At 39.0% G+C, this 20,928-nt stretch overlaps 1 protein-coding gene across 3 annotated transcripts in view; it reads right to left on the bottom strand.

Moving 5' to 3' along the window:
* Positions 1-365: 365 nt before the first annotated feature.
* Positions 366-20,928, bottom strand: part of LOC128686614 (S phase cyclin A-associated protein in the endoplasmic reticulum) — a 74,984-nt gene continuing 54,421 nt past the window's right edge. For all 3 annotated transcript variants that reach the window (XM_053773562.2, XM_053773564.2, XM_053773563.2), the window contains exons 5-7: positions 18,657-18,760; positions 5,974-6,120; positions 366-3,063 (exon numbers count right to left, since the gene is read on the bottom strand). In XM_053773562.2, coding sequence (XP_053629537.2) covers positions 2,119-3,063; positions 5,974-6,120; positions 18,657-18,760 — 1,196 coding nt within the window. In that variant the 3' untranslated portion in view covers positions 366-2,118. The remainder of the gene's footprint in view (positions 3,064-5,973; positions 6,121-18,656; positions 18,761-20,928) is intronic.

The raw sequence follows: 20,928 nt of genomic DNA, 5'->3' as shown, positions 1-20,928 counted from the left end.
GTTGAATGCATTTTTTTTTTTTTGTTAAACTTGCATTTAATAGTGCAATGTCGCATGTCAAATCTTCAAAACACACAATATGGCCTGACCTTAGCTTTCTCTTCATCTCTTCACCTGACCTGTCTTTAGTCTTTTTCTCAGGAGTGATTTGATAATGGTTCAGAATGGGCAGAAACATCATCTGAAGTTCCTCCTCCAAATATGAGTTAATTTTTTTTTATTCTATTTTACCACAGTGCCCATCTCTCATCAGTGTTGGGCGACTCAAAAAAAAAAAAAAAAAAAAAAAAAAAAAAAAGGAAAAAAACACACCAACAATGGCTGTCTTCCAAGAAATGCACTATCTGAATCCCATCATATATATTTCCTTACTCACAGTCCAACAGTACATGACATAAAAACATCATTTTTCCACTTGCTCTGATCTAACACACTCACACAATCTTGGCGGATGTATGTGCCCCTAGGACTCAAAGCTTCCTTTACTCCCTCCTCGCAATATTTCATGGAACCCCTACCCCTCCTGTCCACTTCAGAATTACACACCTACCTGGTTATTGTGTTCTGCTCCATTCTCTCTACATGCACAAACCATCTTAATTAACAACCCCTTCCATCTACACCTTAATATTTTTGCCCCTTATTTTCTATATAGTACTACTCACACCATACATAGATCAAAAAACATGACATCTCCACTGCCTCTAGCCCCCTCCTCACTGCAAAATTTGGGGTTGTAAGAGAAGTGAATGCTCAGGTGTTGGCAAGAGGTTTGGGGTTAAGAGATAAAGAATTAACACAAAGAGGGAGTTGTCACAGTTGCTCTTTGCTGATGACACTGCTTTTGGAAGATTCTGAAGAGGAATTGCAGAGGATGGTGGATGAGTTTGGTAGGGTATGTAAAAGAAGAAAATTGAAAGTGAATATAGGAAAGAGTAAGGTGATGAGGATAACAAAAAAATTAGGTAACGAAAGACTGGATATCAGGTTGGACATAGAGAGTATGGAGGAGGTGAATGTATTCAGATATTTAGGAGTGGACGTGTCAGTAGACGAGTCTATGTAAGATGAAGTGTATCATAGAATTGATGAGAGGAAAAAGGTGAGTGTGCACTGAGGAGTCTGTGGAGACAAAGAACTTTGTCCATGGAAGCAAAGAAGGCAATGTATGAGAGTATAGTTATACCAATGCTTTTATATGGGTGTGAAGCAGGAGGAAGTGGAGATATCGTGTCTGAGGGCAATGCGTGGTGTGAATACGTATAATGCAGAGAATTCGTAGTTTGGAAATTAGGAGGAGGTACGGGATTACCAAAACTATTATCCAGATGGGTGAGGACGGGTTGTTGAGGAGGTTGAGACATGTAGAGAGGAAGGAACAAAATAGAATGCCTTCAAGAGTATAAATCTGTGATAGAAGGAAGGAGGAGTAGAGGTCGGCTTAGGAAAGGTTGGAGGGAGGGGGTAAAGGAGGTTTTGTGTGTGAGGGGCTTGGCCTTCCAGCAAGCATGCGTGGGCATGTTAGATAGGAGTGAATGAATACAATTGGTTTTTAGGACTTGAAGTGCTGCTGAAGTGTGAGCAGGGTAATACTGAAGGGATTCAGGGAAACCGGCAGGCTGGACTTAAGTCCTGGAGATGGGAAGTACAGTGCCTGCACTCTGAAGGAGGGGTGTTAATGTTGTAGTTTTATAACTGTAGTGTAAGTGCACCTCTGGCAAGACAGTGATGGAGTGAATGATGGTGAAAGTTTTCTTTTTCAGGCCACCCTACCTTGGTGGGAAACAGCAAATGTGTTAATACATAAAATCTGTACTGTACAGTAACTCTCCACTTTATGCAAGTTCACTACATGCAGATTCACTTTCATGCTATGTCCCATTTCTACTAATATTACCCATGAATATAAATTAGCCTCATGCAATCAATGTATTTCACAAAATGTAACAGATTCCTATAGCAAAGCATTAGGTGATGATCTGATTGAGATTACCACAGCTGCCATGGACTGGAAGGCAACTATATAGTACACAAAGCATGGGACACTCACTTACAATTAATTTCTTCCAATTCCTTACTATATATGTGTTAAAATGTTAAACACATTTATGAAAACTTTTACATACTGTATCCCAGCCATAACAAACCTGCCATTATCATAGCACAACTTACTTTATTCATATTTACAGTAGGTATAGGTTTCTGTAGCGAGCTTCTTCCCTGCATGACATCTGCACATGAACGTTTTGTTTCACTATTTTCATTGGCTTTGGCATCACACACTTTTCCTTCAACCATTTTACATGAATCATTTGGCCTTATAATAATACCATTATCTTTTGATTTTGTACCAACTAATGCACTGTTACTTCGAGCAGTTTTAGACTCTTTGGACTTGGTGCTCTCGGAAATTTTGAAGTGAGCACTGAAATCTTTGTCACTGTTCGTTTTTACAGTATCTTCAAATTTTTCCATGCAATTAATAGTTTTACTGGAATTATTTATATTTTCTAGGCAAGTCTTATCTTCAGCTTCTTGTTTGAGATCTACAGCTTCATCAATAACATTATTACATAACACTTGCTTCTCATTTTCAGTTAGGTCACCTTCCATTACCTCTATAGGTTTGCCATTTTCAAAACAATTTTCAGCACTTTTAATGTTATCATTTCCCAGTACTGTTTCTTTCTGGGTATCACTTTCATCATCATTCTCAATTTCACTAGTCTCACTTGTCTCATTCCCCTCACACTCACTAACCTTTTCCAAAATTCTTTCATTTTGTAATTCACAATTCACAACAGAAAACTGAGAGCTCTCCTCTTGTTGCTCATCAATGCTTGCCTCATGTACAATTATCACTGGTTTAGTTGGTGTTGCTACACTCGATAAAATTCTTTTATCACTGCCCAATGGATCTTTTTTTGATGTATGGAGCTTGTCAACTGGTTTTTCTCCTGGCAAATTACCATTTATATGCCCAGGACGTCCTAGTTTTGTATCGAATGTGAGCGCTCTTCTTGCATCACTCATAGTCAAGATCTTACGGTCATGCTGCAAAGCCTGGGAAGGAAAACATATTTATATTATGCATTATTTTCTTGAAAAGCAGTAAACCCTTGACATAACAGACCTCAATGTAATGGACTTTCAAAATTATGAGTAAAATGCACTAGTTAAATTATACTTTTAATTCCTTTATTTTCAATGTTTATCGCAGAATATCTATACGTGTACAATACAATATTACATATACAGTACAGAACTTTAACCCTTTCAGGGGTCCAAACTCCTGATCTGAAACTTGAGCTAAGTATAAAAAAAAAAAAAAAAAAATTAGCGGTCATGGCAATATTTATGCACCAGCGATTTTTGCCTGCTTTGAGTCCTATTTTAGACCAATTCCATTGTTCCAGTCGACCAAACCCATAGCTATTTTGCTAGTATGCCTTGTGTTCCATTGATTAACCCGTTGACTGTTTCAGGCCCCTCTCTGAAAGTGTCATTCTATGTCGCTCAATTTTTGAAAAAAAAAAAATTATTTTTTCTTATGAAATGATAGAGAATCTTTTCCCGATGGTAATGACACCAAAAGTTCGAAATTTGGTCGAAAACTCGTGGAATTATGCTCCCACGAAGTTAGCGGTCTCGGCGACATATGCGTATCGGCGATTTCGCCGACTTTGAGCCCTATTTTCAGCCAATTCCGTTGTCCCAGTTGACCAAACTCATAGCTATTTCTTTAGAACTCCATTTTATCTATCAGCTGAGTACAAGAAACCTCCCATTTACTAATTTGGACTACCCAATATAGTGGTCAGAAATTGGCAATTTGGCCAATTTCATGCAAACTAAAAAAGATGCCAATTTCAAAATAGGGTCCAGAATAAACAAGGTAGACATTCGTGGCACTAAAATAACATATGCTCTGTTCATTAGTCACATCTCTAGGCCCCTCTTATATTATTATTGCTTTCTATTTTGATTTTTTATTCATACAAAAAAATACAAAATTTACTGTTATGCAGACTACTGCATTATTGTAAAAATGGTATAAATAATATCAGTGCACTAGTGAAAGAATATTAGACTCCCCAGTTGACGTGTATTGGACGTGTGGTGTGATTTATTTACTCTTGAACATTGGTAAAAATCGAACATTTCCGCTACTTTAAGCTCAGTTTCAAGGTCGTTTTCATCGTCAAAGTAATGAAAATCATCTCTATTTCTGTAATATGTTTTCCATTTTATCACCTAAGACCATGAAAACGCGAATACAACGATAAATACTATACGAAAATACACCTCAAAGTCGGCGTTTTATTCCAAAAAAACGATCAGAGTTTTTTCTTTCTCATTACGCAATGTGTGCTGCAGGATTTTTTTTATGTGGTGCACACTGACCACACAGACCCATTCTCTCACATGTGGGCCTACCAGCTTTCTCCCGCTTGATTTGAAGCCGCTAGAATTATTGAGTATATATACGTCAGAAACATTGGCTCGTAAGACGTATTTATACGTCGAAAACAGTCAAAGGGTTAAGCAAAGAAACTGCCAATTTAAGTATTTCAAATACCCTATAAAGTGATCAAAAATTGGTATTCTGGCCAATTTCACACAAAATTAAAAAAAAGTTTAAAACAGGATCCAGAATAGACAATGTAGACATTTCTGGCACTAAAACAACATTTCCTCTGTTCATTAGTTATGTCCCCAGGCCTCATCTATATTACACTTGCTTTTCATTTTGAATTTTTATTCAGACTACTGCATTATTGTAATACTGAAATAGTTATACAATTATTATTGTAATAATTGTATAAATAATGTCAGCGCATTCATGAACACATATTAGACCGGTCAGATGGACATGTACTGGATGAGTGTCCTCTGGAATATTGGCAAAAATTGAACATTTCTTCTACTTTTAGTTTAATTTCAAGTTACTTACAATCCCAAAACCAATCAAAATCACCTCTATTTCTGTAATATAGCTTCCATTCCATCCAATGAAACCATGAAACAGAATGAAATCATAAAAACCATCCAATAATACACAGCAAACTCACTGTTGTAAGCCATACACACGGTCACAGTTTTATTTTCCCACCATGCAAAATGTGGGGCAGGATTTTTTTTATATGGTGTACTCACCGAATAGATCCATTCTCTCATATCTATGCCAAAATTTACTGATCACAGCTTACATGAGGGAGCTGAGGTCATCACATAGTTCTACGGCACCGGCCCTCAGCTCAAAGCTGTAGTACTACGGCACAGACCTCGAAAGGGTTAATGCTTACTTTAACATTATTTTGATTAAACAGACACACTGGCAATCCCACTACTAGTCCATTATATTGATAGTTTACTCTATGATTATGAGATAATGGTGTCGCTTTATTCACTGAACATTAATGTACACAGGATGGGAAAAATAAAAATAAATATAAAACTAAATATAAATGTAAACAAGCACAAACACACAAAAAAAAACATGCACAGTCAGTACTATTTTTGCATATCAAGTCAAAATGAGCAAAGGTCACCAATAAAAATCATTTTGAAAATACAGTGTAATAAACTGTATTTCTGCTACAAACAGAACTAAAATATCTTATAAATTATGACTCAAACTTGTAGATATTTAATAATTATTTTTTAAAGTCTTCTACATGACAATGAATTTTGCACATTAAATGGTACATATACTAACTACTTATGAATAAATTTATTTTTGCTAAAGACTATCTTACAGGTATAATTATTTTTAAACCAATTAATAAAAAGATTTACACCAAAAATAAACAAGAAGTTAGTAGTAGTGCAAACAATCATATCTATAAAGTGATATCTTCATTTTCCTGGTGCTATTAGCCACATGATGAATACTGTACAATACTGAGTCTATTGGGAATTGCTCTGTATGAGTCATATTTTAGATACACAGTATTTCATTACTGAACTTACCTTTCCAGGAGATGATGTACGAATTTCCCAAGTTAAGGAATTAGGTCGTTGAGGTGGTGGTGTGTGCTCATATTCCCACTTTAACTTCAACCACTCTATAAGCTTCTGGAAATCACTGCTGTAACGCTCTAACATTAAAATGGCCTCCTGTTAAACAGAGACCAATGTAAATAAATGAGTCAAATATTCTTTACGTATCAATATCTAACTAAGCTCCAAACTCAATTAATTTTATGCAAAAAACTTTCTAGCACCAGACGAGTCTGGCACAAGACCAGGATCTGGGAGAAGAAAAACTCTTGGAACTAATCAAAGGGATACAAAACAAGTCAGGAGTGTGCCAAAGATGTCTACTATAATGATTATTCAGCATATTTATAATATGAACATTGGTTGTTTCAATAGCGATGAAATATTGTACAGATGCTCCTCGATTTACGATGGAGTTACAGTCCAATGAACCTATCATAAGTCAAAAATATCCTAAATCAAATATGAATATGATATGCTAAATAAGTAATAAATAACTACTGCCATTGAATAAGTAAATAAATAAGTAATTACTGTAACTAACTAAATATATACAAGTTATGGACTTACCACCTTCATGCTGGATAATTATCTAAGTTTCATCTCCAAAGTAATTGCTTTTGCACCATCGTAAAGTCAAAATATCATAAATCAAACTATCTTAAGTCAAAGAGTACTTGTATTGTGTTTTACATACAGTGTCACCTGAAGCATCACTAGCAAGACAATGACTGAATGAGTGACAATGAAAGTATTTTCTTTGTTGGGACACCCTACCTCAGCGGGAGAAGTCCGGAGTGTAAAAAAAAAAAAATGCTTGACCACCAATACCTCTCTCTCTCTCTCTCTCTCTCTCTCTCTTTTCTTTTACACAGTGTTTGACAAGGTTTGGTTAAGGATCCCTAGCTTTATCGACAAGCTATTTACAGGTTAAGGATTCCTAACTTTATTGACAAGCTAAGAGCTGTTACCTACATCAGCTCATTTGAAAGCATTTTTATTGTCATGAGACATACAAGCAGGGAACTGGATGAAGTTGGAGCCATCTGTGGGCAAGCATTTTCATCTGATCAACTGACTTTATCACGCTGACATAATGCTGAATGAATGTGTTCCAGACTCGAGCATCCTGGGGATAAATGATCTCAGATGAAGTGGTGCTCTGGAGAAGGGTACAGCCAGAGTGAAGTTGCTGCTTTCTGCCCATCTTGTGGTACAGAAGCTTGCTTCACGCTGTCCACGAAGTAGATCCAAGTGTGGTACTTTGACAATATTGGCCTTGTACATAACAGTAAGGCCACCCACATCCCTCCTGTGTTGAAGGCTCTGCTGAAATGAGAGATCTATCCAGGATTGGTCCAGGTGAGAGATGAGATGTCTTGCTCTGTTCTCTACTCTGTCAAGCAGTTACAGATGAGAGGGGGGGGACAGGCAAACCAAGAAAGTGGAGCATACTCAAGGTGTGAGCATACTTGTGCCTCGTACAGAATTTTGCAACCCCTACTGTCAAGCAGATGTGAGATACGGCGAAGTGCTGTAAGCTTCCTGGCTGCCTTGTTTGCAAGATTTACAACGTAGTTCTTCATGGTCAGTTTGGAGGCAAATTTCACCCCAAGGATATTAACTTCTCTCTGTACCTCCCTCTCTCTGTGCCTCTGTCTGTCTCTGTCTCTGTCTCTGTCTCTCTGTCTCTCTCTGTCTGTCTCTGTCTCTCTCTCTCTCTCTCTCTCTCTCTCTCTCTCTCTCTCTCTCTCTCTCTCTCTCTCTCTCTCTCTCTTCTTCTCATTGGGGCTGCCTTATCAGTAAGCTAAAATAGATAGTGTAAAGTATCCCAACTTGGTCAGGCAGGGTATCCATTTTCTTTTGACTTGATAAAAGACATTAACTGAAAATCAACCAAAGGATTTTATTAAAAATATAATTGCTGGAGTTCCCAATAACAAATTACATAGTTTCTTCAGTCATTCTTATGAATGTCAATATAAGCCAGTATCGAGTGATAGAGAGATACAGTATCGTTAAAACAAATCAAGTCAACCTGTTAATGCATTCCACTTTACTATTCTTTCCTCTCTCCCTCCCTCAACCCCTAGTCCCAACTATGGTATGTGTCAGTGCAATTTGACTGCTTGCATACCCATCTTCCTTTACCTTGGTGCAAGACACTTAAATTGGAAACCAACCATAGAATTTAATTTAAAATATGCTAAACAGATTTCCCATGCCCAATCCTGTTTCCTTTCTGGTCATTCTTATGTCAATATAAAATAATTTTGTCATACTTAAAAAAATATTAAACAACAGAGAGTGTAAGTACTGTACAGTACTCCTGGGTACTGACAGAGCAAGTCTATTTGTAAATCAATATTATTTTTTATTGTCAATTTGAAAGCAATAACTGAAGATTCTATAAGAGGCCTCTGAAATAACGAGTGCACCTTGTGGCATTAAAGCATAAAATATACATAAAATATAGGTAGTAGGTTGGTAGACAGCAACCACCCAGGGAAGTACTACCGTCCTGCCAGATGACTGTGAAACAAAAACCTGTAACTGTTTTGCATGATGGTAGGATTGCTGGTTTCTTTTTCTGTCTCATAAACACGCTAAGATAACAGGGATATCTTGCTACTCCTACTTACACTTTGGTCACACTTCACAGACACGCACATGCATATATATATATACATACATCTAGGTTTTTCTCCTTTTTCTAAATAGCTCTTGTTCTTTTTTATTTCTTCTATTGTCCATGGGGAAGTGGAAAAGAATCTTTCCTCCGTAAGCCATGCGTGTCGTATGAGGCGACTAAAATGCCGGGAGCAATGGGCTAGTAACCCCTTCTCCTGTATACAATTACTAAAAAAGAGAAGAAGAAAAACTTTATAAAACTGGGTTGCTTAAATGTGCGTGGATGTAGTGCGGATGACAAGAAACAGATGATTGCTGATGTTATGAATGAAAAGAAGTTGGATGTCCTGGCCCTAAGCGAAACAAAGCTGAAGGGGGTAGGAGAGTTTCAGTGGGGGGAAATAAATGGGATTAAATCTGGAGTATCTGAGAGAGTTAGAGCAAAGGAAGGGGTAGCAGTAATGTTAAATGATCAGTTATGGAAGGAGAAAAGAGAATATGAATGTGTAAATTCAAGAATTATGTGGATTAAAGTAAAGGTTGGATGCGAGAAGTGGGTCATAATAAGCGTGTATGCACCTGGAGAAGAGAGGAATGCAGAGGAGAGAGAGAGATTTTGGGAGATGTTAAGTGAATGTATAGGAGCCTTTGAACCAAGTGAGAGAGTAATTGTGGTAGGGGACTTGAATGCTAAAGTAGGAGAAACTTTTAGAGAGGGTGTGGTAGGTAAGTTTGGGGTGCCAGGTGTAAATGATAATGGGAGCCCTTTGATTGAACTTTGTATAGAAAGGGGTTTAGTTATAGGTAATACATATTTTAAGAAAAAGAGGATAAATAAGTATACACGATATGATGTAGGGCGAAATGACAGTAGTTTGTTGGATTATGTATTGGTAGATAAAAGACTGTTGAGTAGACTTCAGGATGTACATGTTTATAGAGGGGCCACAGATATATCAGATCACTTTCTAGTTGTAGCTACACTGAGAGTAAAAGGTAGATGGGATACAAGGAGAATAGAAGCATCAGGGAAGAGAGAGGTGAAGGTTTATAAACTAAAAGAGGAGGCAGTTAGGGTAAGATATAAACAGCTATTGGAGGATAGATGGGCTAATGAGAGCATAGGCAATGGGGTCGAAGAGGTATGGGGTAGGTTTAAAAATGTAGTGTTAGAGTGTTCAGCAGAAGTTTGTGGTTACAGGAAAGTGGGTGCAGGAGGGAAGAGGAGCGATTGGTGGAATGATGATGTAAAGAGAGTAGTAAGGGAGAAAAAGTTAGCATATGAGAAGTTTTTACAAAGTAGAAGTGATGCAAGGAGGGAAGAGTATATGGAGAAAAAGAGAGAAGTTAAGAGAGTGGTGAAGCAATGTAAAAAGAGAGCAAATGAGAGAGTGGGTGAGATGTTATCAACAAATTTTGTTGAAAATAAGAAAAAGTTTTGGAGTGAGATTAACAAGTTAAGAAAGCCTAGAGAACAAATGGATTTGTCAGTTAAAAATAGGAGAGGAGAGTTATTAAATGGAGAGGTAGAGGTATTGGGAAGATGGAAGGAATATTTTGAGGAATTGTTAAATGTTGATGAAGATAGGGAAGCTGTGATTTCGTGTATAGTGCAAGGAGGAATAACATCTTGTAGGAGTGAGGAAGAGCCAGTTGTGAGTGTGGGGGAAGTTCGTGAGGCAGTAGGTAAAATGAAAGGGGGTAAGGCAGCCGGGATTGATGGGATAAAGATAGAAATGTTAAAAGCAGGTGGGGATATAGTTTTGGAGTGGTTGGTGCAATTATTTAATAAATGTATGGAAGAGGGTAAGGTACCTAGGGATTGGCAGAGAGCATGCATAGTTCCTTTGTATAAAGGCAAAGGGGATAAAAGAGAGTGCAAAAATTATAGGGGGATAAGTCTGTTGAGTGTACCTGGTAAAGTGTATGGTAGAGTTATAATTGAAAGAATTAAGAGTAAGACGGAGAATAGGATAGCAGATGAACAAGGAGGCTTTAGGAAAGGTAGGGGGTGTGTGGACCAGGTGTTTACAGTGAAACATATAAGTGAACAGTATTTAGATAAGGCTAAAGAGGTCTTTGTGGCATTTATGGATTTGGAAAAGGCGTATGACAGGGTGGATAGAGGGGCAATGTGGCAGATGTTGCAAGTGTATGGTGTAGGAGGTAGGTTACTGAAAGCAGTGAAGAGTTTTTACGAGGATAGTGAGGCTCAAGTTAGAGTATGTAGGAAAGAGGGAAATTTTTTCCCAGTAAAAGTAGGCCTTAGACAAGGATGTGTGATGTCACCGTGGTTGTTTAATATATTTATAGATGGGGTTGTAAGAGAAGTAAATGCGAGGGTCTTGGCAAGAGGCGTGGAGTTAAAAGATAAAGAATCACACACAAAGTGGGAGTTGTCACAGCTGCTCTTTGCCGATGACACTGTGCTCTTGGGAGATTCTGAAGAGAAGTTGCAGAGATTGGTGGATGAATTTGGTAGGGTGTGCAAAAGAAGAAAATTAAAGGTGAATACAGGAAAGAGTAAGGTTATGAGGATAACAAAAAGATTAGGTGATGAAAGATTGAATATCAGATTGGAGGGAGAGAGTATGGAGGAGGTGAACGTATTCAGATATTTGGGAGTGGACGTGTCAGCGGATGGGTCTATGAAAGATGAGGTGAATCATAGAATTGATGAGGGAAAAAGAGTGAGTGGTGCACTTAGGAGTCTGTGGAGACAAAGAACTTTGTCCTTGGAGGCAAAGAGGGGAATGTATGAGAGTATAGTTTTACCAACGCTCTTATATGGGTGTGAAGCGTGGGTGATGAATGTTGCAGCGAGGAGAAGGCTGGAGGCAGTGGAGATGTCATGTCTGAGGGCAATGTGTGGTGTGAATATAATGCAGAGAATTCGTAGTTTGGAAGTTAGGAGGAGGTGCGGGATTACCAAAACTGTTGTCCAGAGGGCTGAGGAAGGGTTGTTGAGGTGGTTCGGACATGTAGAGAGAATGGAGCGAAACAGAATGACTTCAAGAGTGTATCAGTCTGTAGTGGAAGGAAGGCGGGGTAGGGGTCGGCCTAGGAAGGGTTGGAGGGAGGGGGTAAAGGAGGTTTTGTGTGCGAGGGGCTTGGACTTCCAGCAGGCATGCGTGAGCGTGTTTGATAGGAGTGAATGGAGACAAATGGTTTTTAATACTTGACGTGCTGTTGGAGTGTGAGCAAAGTAACATTTATGAAGGGATTCAGGGAAACCGGCAGGCCGGACTTGAGTCCTGGAGATGGGAAGTACAGTGCCTGCACTCTGAAGGAGGGGTGTTAATGTTGCAGTTTAAAAACTGTAGTGTAAAGCACCCTTCTGGCAAGACAGTGATGGAGTGAATGATGGTGAAAGTTTTTTCTTTTTCGGGCCACCCTGCCTTGGTGGGAATCGGCCGGTGTGATAATAAAAAAAAAAAAAAAATATAGTAAGCGTATATGCACCTGGGGAGGAGAGAAGTATAGAGGAGAGAGATTTTGGGAAATGTTGAGTGAATGCATGGGGAGTTTTGAACCAAGTGTGAGAGCACTTGTGGTGGGGATTTTAATGCTAAAGTGGGTAAAAATGTTGTGGAGGGAGTAGTAGGTAAATTTGGGGTGCCAGGGATAAATGAAAATGGGGAGCCTTGAATTGAGCTATGTGTAGAAAGAGGTTTGGTAATAAGTAATACATATTTTATGAAAAAGAGGATAAATAAATATACAAGGTATGATGCAGCACGTAATGAAAGTAGTTTGTTAGATTATGTATTGGTGGATAAAAGGTTAATGGGTAGGCTCCAGGATGTACACGTTTATAGAGGGGCAACTGATATATCGGATCATTATCTAGTTGTAGCTACAGTTAGAGTAAGAGGTAGATGGGATAAGAGGAAAATGGCAACAACAGGTAAGAGGGAGGTGAAAGTGTATAAACTAAGGGAGGAGGAAGCTAAGGTGAAATATAAGCAACTATTGGCAGAAAGGTGGGCTGGTGCAGGTATGAGTAGTGAGGGGTTTGAAGAGGGTTGGAATAGTTTTAAAAATGCAGTATTAGAATGTGGGGCAGAAGTTTGTGGTTATAGGAGGGTGGGTGCAGGAGAAAAGAGGAGTGATTGGTGGAATGATGAAGTAAAGGGTGTGATAAAAGAGAAAAAGGTAGCTTATGAGAGGTATTTACAAAGCAGAAGTGTTATAGAAGAGTAGAGTATATGGAGAGTAAAAGAAAGGTGAAGAGAGTGGTGAGAGAGTGCAAAAGGAGAGTGGATGATAGAGTGGGAGAGGTATTGTCAAGAAATTTTAATGAAAATAAGAAAAAATTTTGGAGTGAGTTAAACAAGTTAAGAAAGCCTAGGGAACAAATGGATTTGTCAGTTAAAAACAGAGTAGGGGAGTTAGTAGATGGGGAGATGGCAAGAATATTTTGAGGAACTTTTAAATGTCGACGAAGAAAGGGAGGCGGTAATTTCATGCACTGGCCAAGGAGGTATACCATCTTTTAGGAGTGAAAAAGAGCAGGATGTGAGTATGGGGGAGGTGCGTGAGGCATTACGTAGAATGAAAGGGGGTAAAGCAGCTGGAACTGACAGGATCATGACAGAAATGTTAAAAGTAGGGGGGGCCAGTGTTGGAGTGGTTGGTATTTTTGTTTAATAAATGTATGAAAGGGGAGGGTACCAAGAGATTGGCAGAGAGCCTGTATAGTCCCTTTATATAAAGGGAAGGGGGACAAAAGAGATTGTAAAAATTATAGAGGAATAAGTTTACTGAGTATACCAGAAAAAGTGTACAGTAGGGTTATTACTGAAAGAATTAGAGGTAAGACAGAATGTAGAATTGCAGATGAGCAAGGAGGTTTTAGAGTGGGTAGGGGATGTGTATATCAAGTGTTTACATTGAAGCATATATGTGAACAGTATTTAGATAAAGGTAGGGAAGTTTTTATTGCATTTATGGATTTAGAAAAGGCATATGATAGAGTGGACAGGAGAGCAATGTGGCAGATGTTGCAAGTATATGGAATAGGTGGTAAGTTACTAAATGCTGTAAAGAGTTTTTATGAGGATAGTGAAGCTCAGGTTAGGGTGTGTAGAAGAGAGGGAGACGACTACCCGGTAAAAGTAGGTCTTAGACAGGGATGTGTAATGTCACCATGGTTGTTTAACCCCTTCAGGGTCCAAGGCCAAAATCTGAAGTGGTGCTCCAGTGTCCAAGAAATTTTGAAAAAAAAAAAAAAATTATTTTTTTGTGAAGGTAATGAGACAAAAAAAAAAAATTCTGATCAGTACTTACCGAGATACAGTGCCAAGAATTTTGTCCAAAATGATGTGGTGGCGGCAACATCGACAAATTCCACATACGCGCATTACTTTATTTAGCGGTTTTTATAGTTTTTTCTTTTCTTTTCCAATTTTTTTCTTTTCCTACTAACATTTGGGGCCTGAGAGACCAATACTGTATATAATGTATATATATAAACTCACTGTATTGAACACAATAACCTCACTAAAGTTATCATATTATTGTTTACCGCTGTTGTTTATTACAATAAACATGCACAAATCTTGTATAATACTAATGTTCTATCATATATTTACATATTTACAATCACTGGACATGGTTTTAGAACTGCTGCAGCTTGTGGAACTCCTTGAAACAAGGCACCATGCACAGAGGTACCTTACATTCCTCACACATAAACCGAGTGTCTTTGCGTCTTTGTTGCCGTCGTTTTGTTTGTGCACAGACGATGCATCTCTTCTGAGCAAATTTCTTCTGAGTTGAAGGAAGCTGTATTATGAAATGATCACCTTCCCTCCTCAAACGCTTGGGTATATCCTGAGGAATTCGAGGACCTTGTTGTATAGCAGGTGTTCTTACCTGGTACTTCATTATGAGTTGTCTGACAACAGACAAACAAAATTCACCATACGGTGGTCTGTTGCCAGTCTTTATTTGGTACATATTATATGCATTGAGCATTGAAATGTCCATGAGATGGAAGAAAAGTTTCATGTACCACTTGTAACTCTTACAAACACAATCAACAAAACCAATCTGCATGTCACATTTGTCAACCAAGCGCATGTTTTGTGTATAATCAATCACTGTCATTGGTTTTCGAATACGTTCATTAGTCACTCGATCAACTTTGCCACTGTCTTGCATTTCATTACGGTGAATGGTTGTCAACAATGTGACATCTCGTTTGTCGTGCCACCGTAATGCCATGATGTCATTGGCAGTAAACACCTGCACGTCATCACCACGAGCACCTGCGTTGAGCCTGGGAATATGTTTACGATTAGAATGCACTGTGCCACACACATCTGTCTTGTTCACTCGCATGAAATCACCGAGTAATGGGCTTGTGTACCAGTTATCGGTATATAATGTATGCCCCTTACCAAGATAAGGTGCCATCATGTTTCTCACTACATCACCTGAGATACCCAATAACATCTTGGTATCTTTCAATGTTTTACTTCCCGTGTATACAACAATATCCAACACCAGGCCACTGTCACAGTCACAGAGTACAAAGTTTTATACCAAAGCGTTTCCTCTTGCTCGGTATATACTGCTTGAATGACAGTCTACCTTTGAATAAAATCAAAGACTCGTCAATTACAAGATTCTTGAATGGATAAAAGTATATGCTGAACTTTTGTTTGAGATACATGAAAACATTTTTAATCTTGTATAACCTGTCACTTCTGTCAGGCCTGGTTTTGTCAGAGAAGTGCAACATACGTAACAGTAAGATAAACCTGTTCACTGGGATGATTTCACTGAAGACCGGGGTAGAAATTAGCCGATCTGTGGACCAGTATGCTTTTATATTATGCTTGTAGACATGAGGCATAAGCGTTATTGTTGCAAAAAGCAAATACATTTCTGCAACAGTCGTCTCTTTCCACCTGTGTAGTCTTGACTGTGGTGATATGATCATATTTGCCATGGAGTACTCAAAATACTTATTACTTTCCCTGACAATAGTTTCCATCAATGGCTGGTCAAAGAATAATTCAAAGAATTCCAGTTCATTGGCCGTGGTTCCAAGGGGACAAGTAGGTAGAATTCCACTTTGAGAGTCATCAAAGTGGTGGGGCTTGGGAACAAAATTGGGATTTTGCTGCCAATCCCAGATACGGTTTGCTGGTGGATACTGGACATCATAGGCTGGTTGTGCGGGTGGTTGTGGTTGTGGTGAGCTGGTGGCTGACGCTCCGCTTTGTCCTTGAACTGACGAGTCAGCAGCGTGGGTCCCAGCCTGGGCTGGTGAGTCACGCATGGCGGTGCCACTACTATCATCACTACCACCATCTACTGATGCCTGTGGTCTATCCATGCCAAGTGTAGCCACATCATCCTCACTATCACTATCTAAACCTGGTGTAGGGCCACGGGATGTACTCCGTCCCCTGGGCACAGCATAGGGTACACTACCCGAGCGCATGCGGCAGCGAACATACCGACGCTTCACTGGTGAATATGATTCCTCACTATCACTACTCGAATGATCGTCAAGCGCAATAAAATCACAATCCACATCACTATCATCATCATTACTGAAGTCAGAGGCCTGGCCACGCGAAAATATTAGTTTTCTCTTGCGTTGAGGCACAACCGACCTTAAGTCACGAGTGCCCACACCAGAGGTAGAAGGTTGAGGATCGTCAGGGTTTTCTGCACTATTATCGATATCCTGGTCTTTCCTTTCGGTCACTAACTGATCAAAGCCATAGAATTCGTCTTCATTTCCACTTCCATCAGTGTCAGAACTATCAGATAGGAAGAGGAGAGTCCCAATTTTCCGGGGAGTGAGAGCTGACTTGCGATGAGGCATGGTGAACAAGGGTAACTGAGCCGGCATTCCCACAATGCTATGCGGGCGCCTAGATTTTTTGTTTATGGCGCACACCCACCATGCAGACCCATTCTCTCACATGTAGGCCTATGAGCGCTTTCGCGCTAAATTTGATGGCGCTAGAATTTTGGCGTAGATCTACGGTTTGGACACTCAACATGAAGCCGTAGATCTACGGGACGGACCCTGAAAGAGTTAATATATTTATAGATGGGGTTGTAAAAGAAGTAAATGCTAGGGTGTTTGGGAGAGTGGTGGGATTAAATTATGGGGAATTAAATACAAAATGGAAATTGACAAAGTTACTTTTTGCTGATGATACTCTGCTTATAGAAGATTCTAAAGAAAAATTGCGAAGGTTAGTGGATGAATTTGGGATTGTGTGTAAAGGTAGAAAGTTGAAAGTGAACATAGAAAAGAGTAAGGTGATGAGGGTATCAAATGATTTAGATAAAGAAAAATTGGATATCAAATTGGGGAGGAGGAGTATGGAAGAAGTGAATGTTTTCAGATATTTGGGAGTTGACGTGTCAGCGTATGGATATATGAAGGATGAGGTTAATCATAGAAGTGATGAAGGAAAAAAGGTGAGTGGTGCACTGAGGTATATTCGGAGGCAAAAAATGTTATCTATGGAGGCAAAGAAGGGAATATATGAAAGTATAGTAGAACCAACACTCTCATATGGGTGTGAAGCTTGGGTTGTATATGCTGCAGCGAGGAGGCAGTTGGAGGCAGTGGAGATGTCCTGTCTAAGGGCAATGTGTGGTGTAAATTTTATGCAGAAAATTCGGAGTGTGGAAATTAGGAGGTGTGGAATTAATAAAAGTATTAGTCAGAGGGCTGAAGAGGGTTTGTTGAGGTGGTTTGTTCATTTAGAGAGAATGGATCAAAGTAGAATGACATGGAAAGTGTATAAATCTGTAGGGGAAGGAAGGCCGGGTAGGGGTCGTCGTCGAAAAGGTTCGAGGAGGTGTTTCGGGCGAGGGGTTTGGACTTTCAGCAAGCGTGCGTGAACGTGTTAGATAGGAGTGAATGGAAACAAATGGTATTTGGGACCTGACGAGCTGTTGGAGTGTGAGCAGGGTAATATTTAGTGAAGGGATTCAGGGAAACCGGTTATTTTATATAACTAGACTTGAGTCCTGGAAATGGGAAGTACAATGCCTGCACTCTAAAGGAGGGGTTTGGGATATTGGTAGTTTGGAGGGATATACTATTCTGTATTTTTATATGTATATACTACTTCTAAACTGTTGTATTCTGGGTACCTCTGCAAAAAAAATGATTATGTGTGAGTGAGGTGAAAGTGTTGAATGATGATGAAAGTATTTTCTTTTTGGGGATTTTCTTTCCTTTTGTGTCACCCTGCCTCGGTGGGAGACAGCCAACTTGTTGAAAAAAAAAAAAAAAAATACATGAGTGAGAGGGGTTGAATTTGAGTGGGGACATGCATGTGAGTAAATAGAATTATCAAAGTTTATTGCTTGGGTAACATTTATTCTGTTAGTGGGTTGGATTTGTGAAGGATCTGCCAAGTATGAGCCAACAGGCCTACTGCAGTGTTCCTATGTTGATAAGTAGAACAGTCTTCCTAGTATGGTTACTGAGGGTTGGATGTGAGTGGGACTTGCACATGAGTAAATAGAATTATCAAAACATTTTGCTTAGGTAGTATTGAAAATTGAGCTGGGCAAATATTCTGTCAGTGGGATGGATTGTGAAGGACCTGCCTAGTATGAGCCAACAGGCCTGCTGTAGTGTTCCTCCTTTCTCATGTTCTTATGAAACAATGGGCAGCGCTGGAGTTATGTAGAGATGACTGACACTCCACGAAAAAACTTCGGTTTTCAGAATTTTTCGAATTTCAGAATTTCAGATAAAGTAATGGGGATTGTAGTTCTTGTTCTTGTTTATTTCCTCTTATCTCCATGGGGAAGTGGAACAGAATTCTTCCTCCGTAAGTATGCGTGTTGTAAGAAGCGACTAAAATGCCGGGAGCAAGGGGCTAGTAACCCCTTCTCACGTATAAATTACTAAATTTATAATGAGAAACTTTTGTTTTTCTTTCTTGGGCCACCCTGCTTTGGTGGGATACAGCCAGTTTGTTGAAAGAAGATAATCAAAATGAGGTAAAACATCTATCACAACATACCTTGCATTCCACAATGCTTTCATCATCTTCACATGTCTGATAGATTTCATCCACTGCTTGTTGCAAGTTTCGGAAAAGAAAACCCCAGTGTCGGGCACGCAAACCTTTAAGGAAAACAATGGTGGTCATATTAATGGGTAAGATAACTCTGGTTATGAATGAAAATTAAGAAGAATTACTCTCAAAACATCAAATATGCACCTATGCAGAGCTGGCTGTAGATTATGGCAACACTCAACTATGGGTTAAATAACTAGAAAACAGTCTAAACGTTATTCGTCAGCACTTACCAGCCTGATAAGAAGATCTAAAAGATTGTATTATAAAAATAGACTACATAACATCAAAGGTGATATGAAAAAAATCTGGAAAACTCTATCTGAAATTCTTGAAAATAAAAAGTTATCCAAAAACAAAACAATCAAAGTAACAAAATCAGATGAACCGCTACTCACACCTACTGAAACAGCAAACAGACTCAATGTTTTCTTCTCCACCATAGGTAAAAATCTAGCGAATATAATACCAAGCATAAACACCCGTCCATCAGACTACCTCATAGGTACCTACCCAAATACGCTATTCCTAGCTCCAACCAACCCCATAGAAGTTACACTCATCATAAACACCCTTAAAAACAAGGCAGGAGACATAAACAACTTGCCTGCTTTTATGTACAAAAAAGCTTCTCAAGTATTGTCACCAATTATTGCAATGCTCTTTAACAAATCCATTGAATCAGCTACCTTCCCAACAATCCTCAAAATAGCGAGGGTCACTCCAATCCACAAAGGAGGTGACCAAGCTGACTTGAATAACTATAGACCAATATCTAACTTACCACTTACCACTGCTCTCTAAAATCTTTGAAAAATTAATGCACAGATGTATCTATTCCTACCTCGTCCCACACTACATATTAAACCCTTGTCAGTTTGGATTCAGGAATAATAAAAGCACGAATGATGCTATCATACACAAGCTATCATATACCACACTTGAAAAGAAAGAAGTCCCGCTGGGCATTTTCATTGATTTACGTAAAGCTTTCGATACAGTCGGCCATGAACTGCTGTACTCCAAATTAACGCACTATGGCATCAGAGGCCACTCCCTCAACTACCTAAAATCATACCTTAGTAACAGAACTCAATACGTGTATACAAATGATGCAAACTCTTCCACCCAACTAATCACAGTAGGAGTCCCACAAGGAAGCATCCTTGGACCACTCCTCTTTCTCATCTACATCAATGATCTACCGAATGCATCACAGCTACTCAAATCCATATTATTTGTAGATGACACTACATATGTCTTTTCCCACCCAAACACAGTCATACTAGCAAACACAGTTAATGCCGAATTACAGAAAATATCTGCCTGGATGATGACTAATAAACTTACCCTGAATACTGATAAAACCTATTTCATTCAATTTGGAAACAAAGCTGCAAATGATCCGATTAACATAACGCTAAATGGATCATCAGTCACAAGACTCACAGAGGGAAAATTCCTAGGTATCCACCTTGACATTAGCCTTAAGTTCTGGACACACATACAACAAATCACCAAGAAAATCTCCAAGACTGTAGGCATACTATCAAAGATAAGGTACACCTACCATCCGACTTACGACCTGCTCGACATACGACCATTCGACTTACGACCTTGTTTTCTATGCCAAATTTCTGGGAAATAAACAACTGTTTGTGTTGTACACAGAGTTTATCCTAAACCTTACAGTATAAAATACAGTACTAACAGCATAAAAAGTGAAGTAAAAAAATAAATACCAAAATAAAACAATAAAATAAAGTCATTACAAAAATGTGATGTTGATATTCAGTAGTAAGGTTCGACTTACGACCGGTTTCTCAGAACCGAACTTGGTCATAAGTCGGATGGTACCTGTACTACATTCCACAATCAGCTCTCCTGGCACTGTACCATACACTCATATACCCTTATCTTACATATGGAATTTGTGCATGGGGATCAACAACATCCAATCACCTAAAACCCCTCATTACCCAGCAAAAGGCAGCAGTAAGAATGATAACGAATTCCCACTCCCACCAGCATACTCCACCAATTTTCAAAAGTCTGAATCTGCTCACCATTAAGAACACCCATACTTATTCATGTGCCTACTACATACACAGAACAATACACGCAAATATAAACCCTCCACTCAAACTCTCCTCACCAACTTAAAAACAGGACACATGACCACAACACAAGACACAGATCTCTTTTTGGTATACCT

The sequence above is a fragment of the Cherax quadricarinatus genome, unplaced genomic scaffold (genome assembly GCF_038502225.1).
Source record: "Cherax quadricarinatus isolate ZL_2023a unplaced genomic scaffold, ASM3850222v1 Contig162, whole genome shotgun sequence".
NCBI lineage: Eukaryota > Metazoa > Arthropoda > Malacostraca > Decapoda > Parastacidae > Cherax > Cherax quadricarinatus.
The sequence above is the reverse complement of the archived record's forward strand: the minus strand, read 5'-3'. Positions and strand labels throughout refer to the sequence as shown.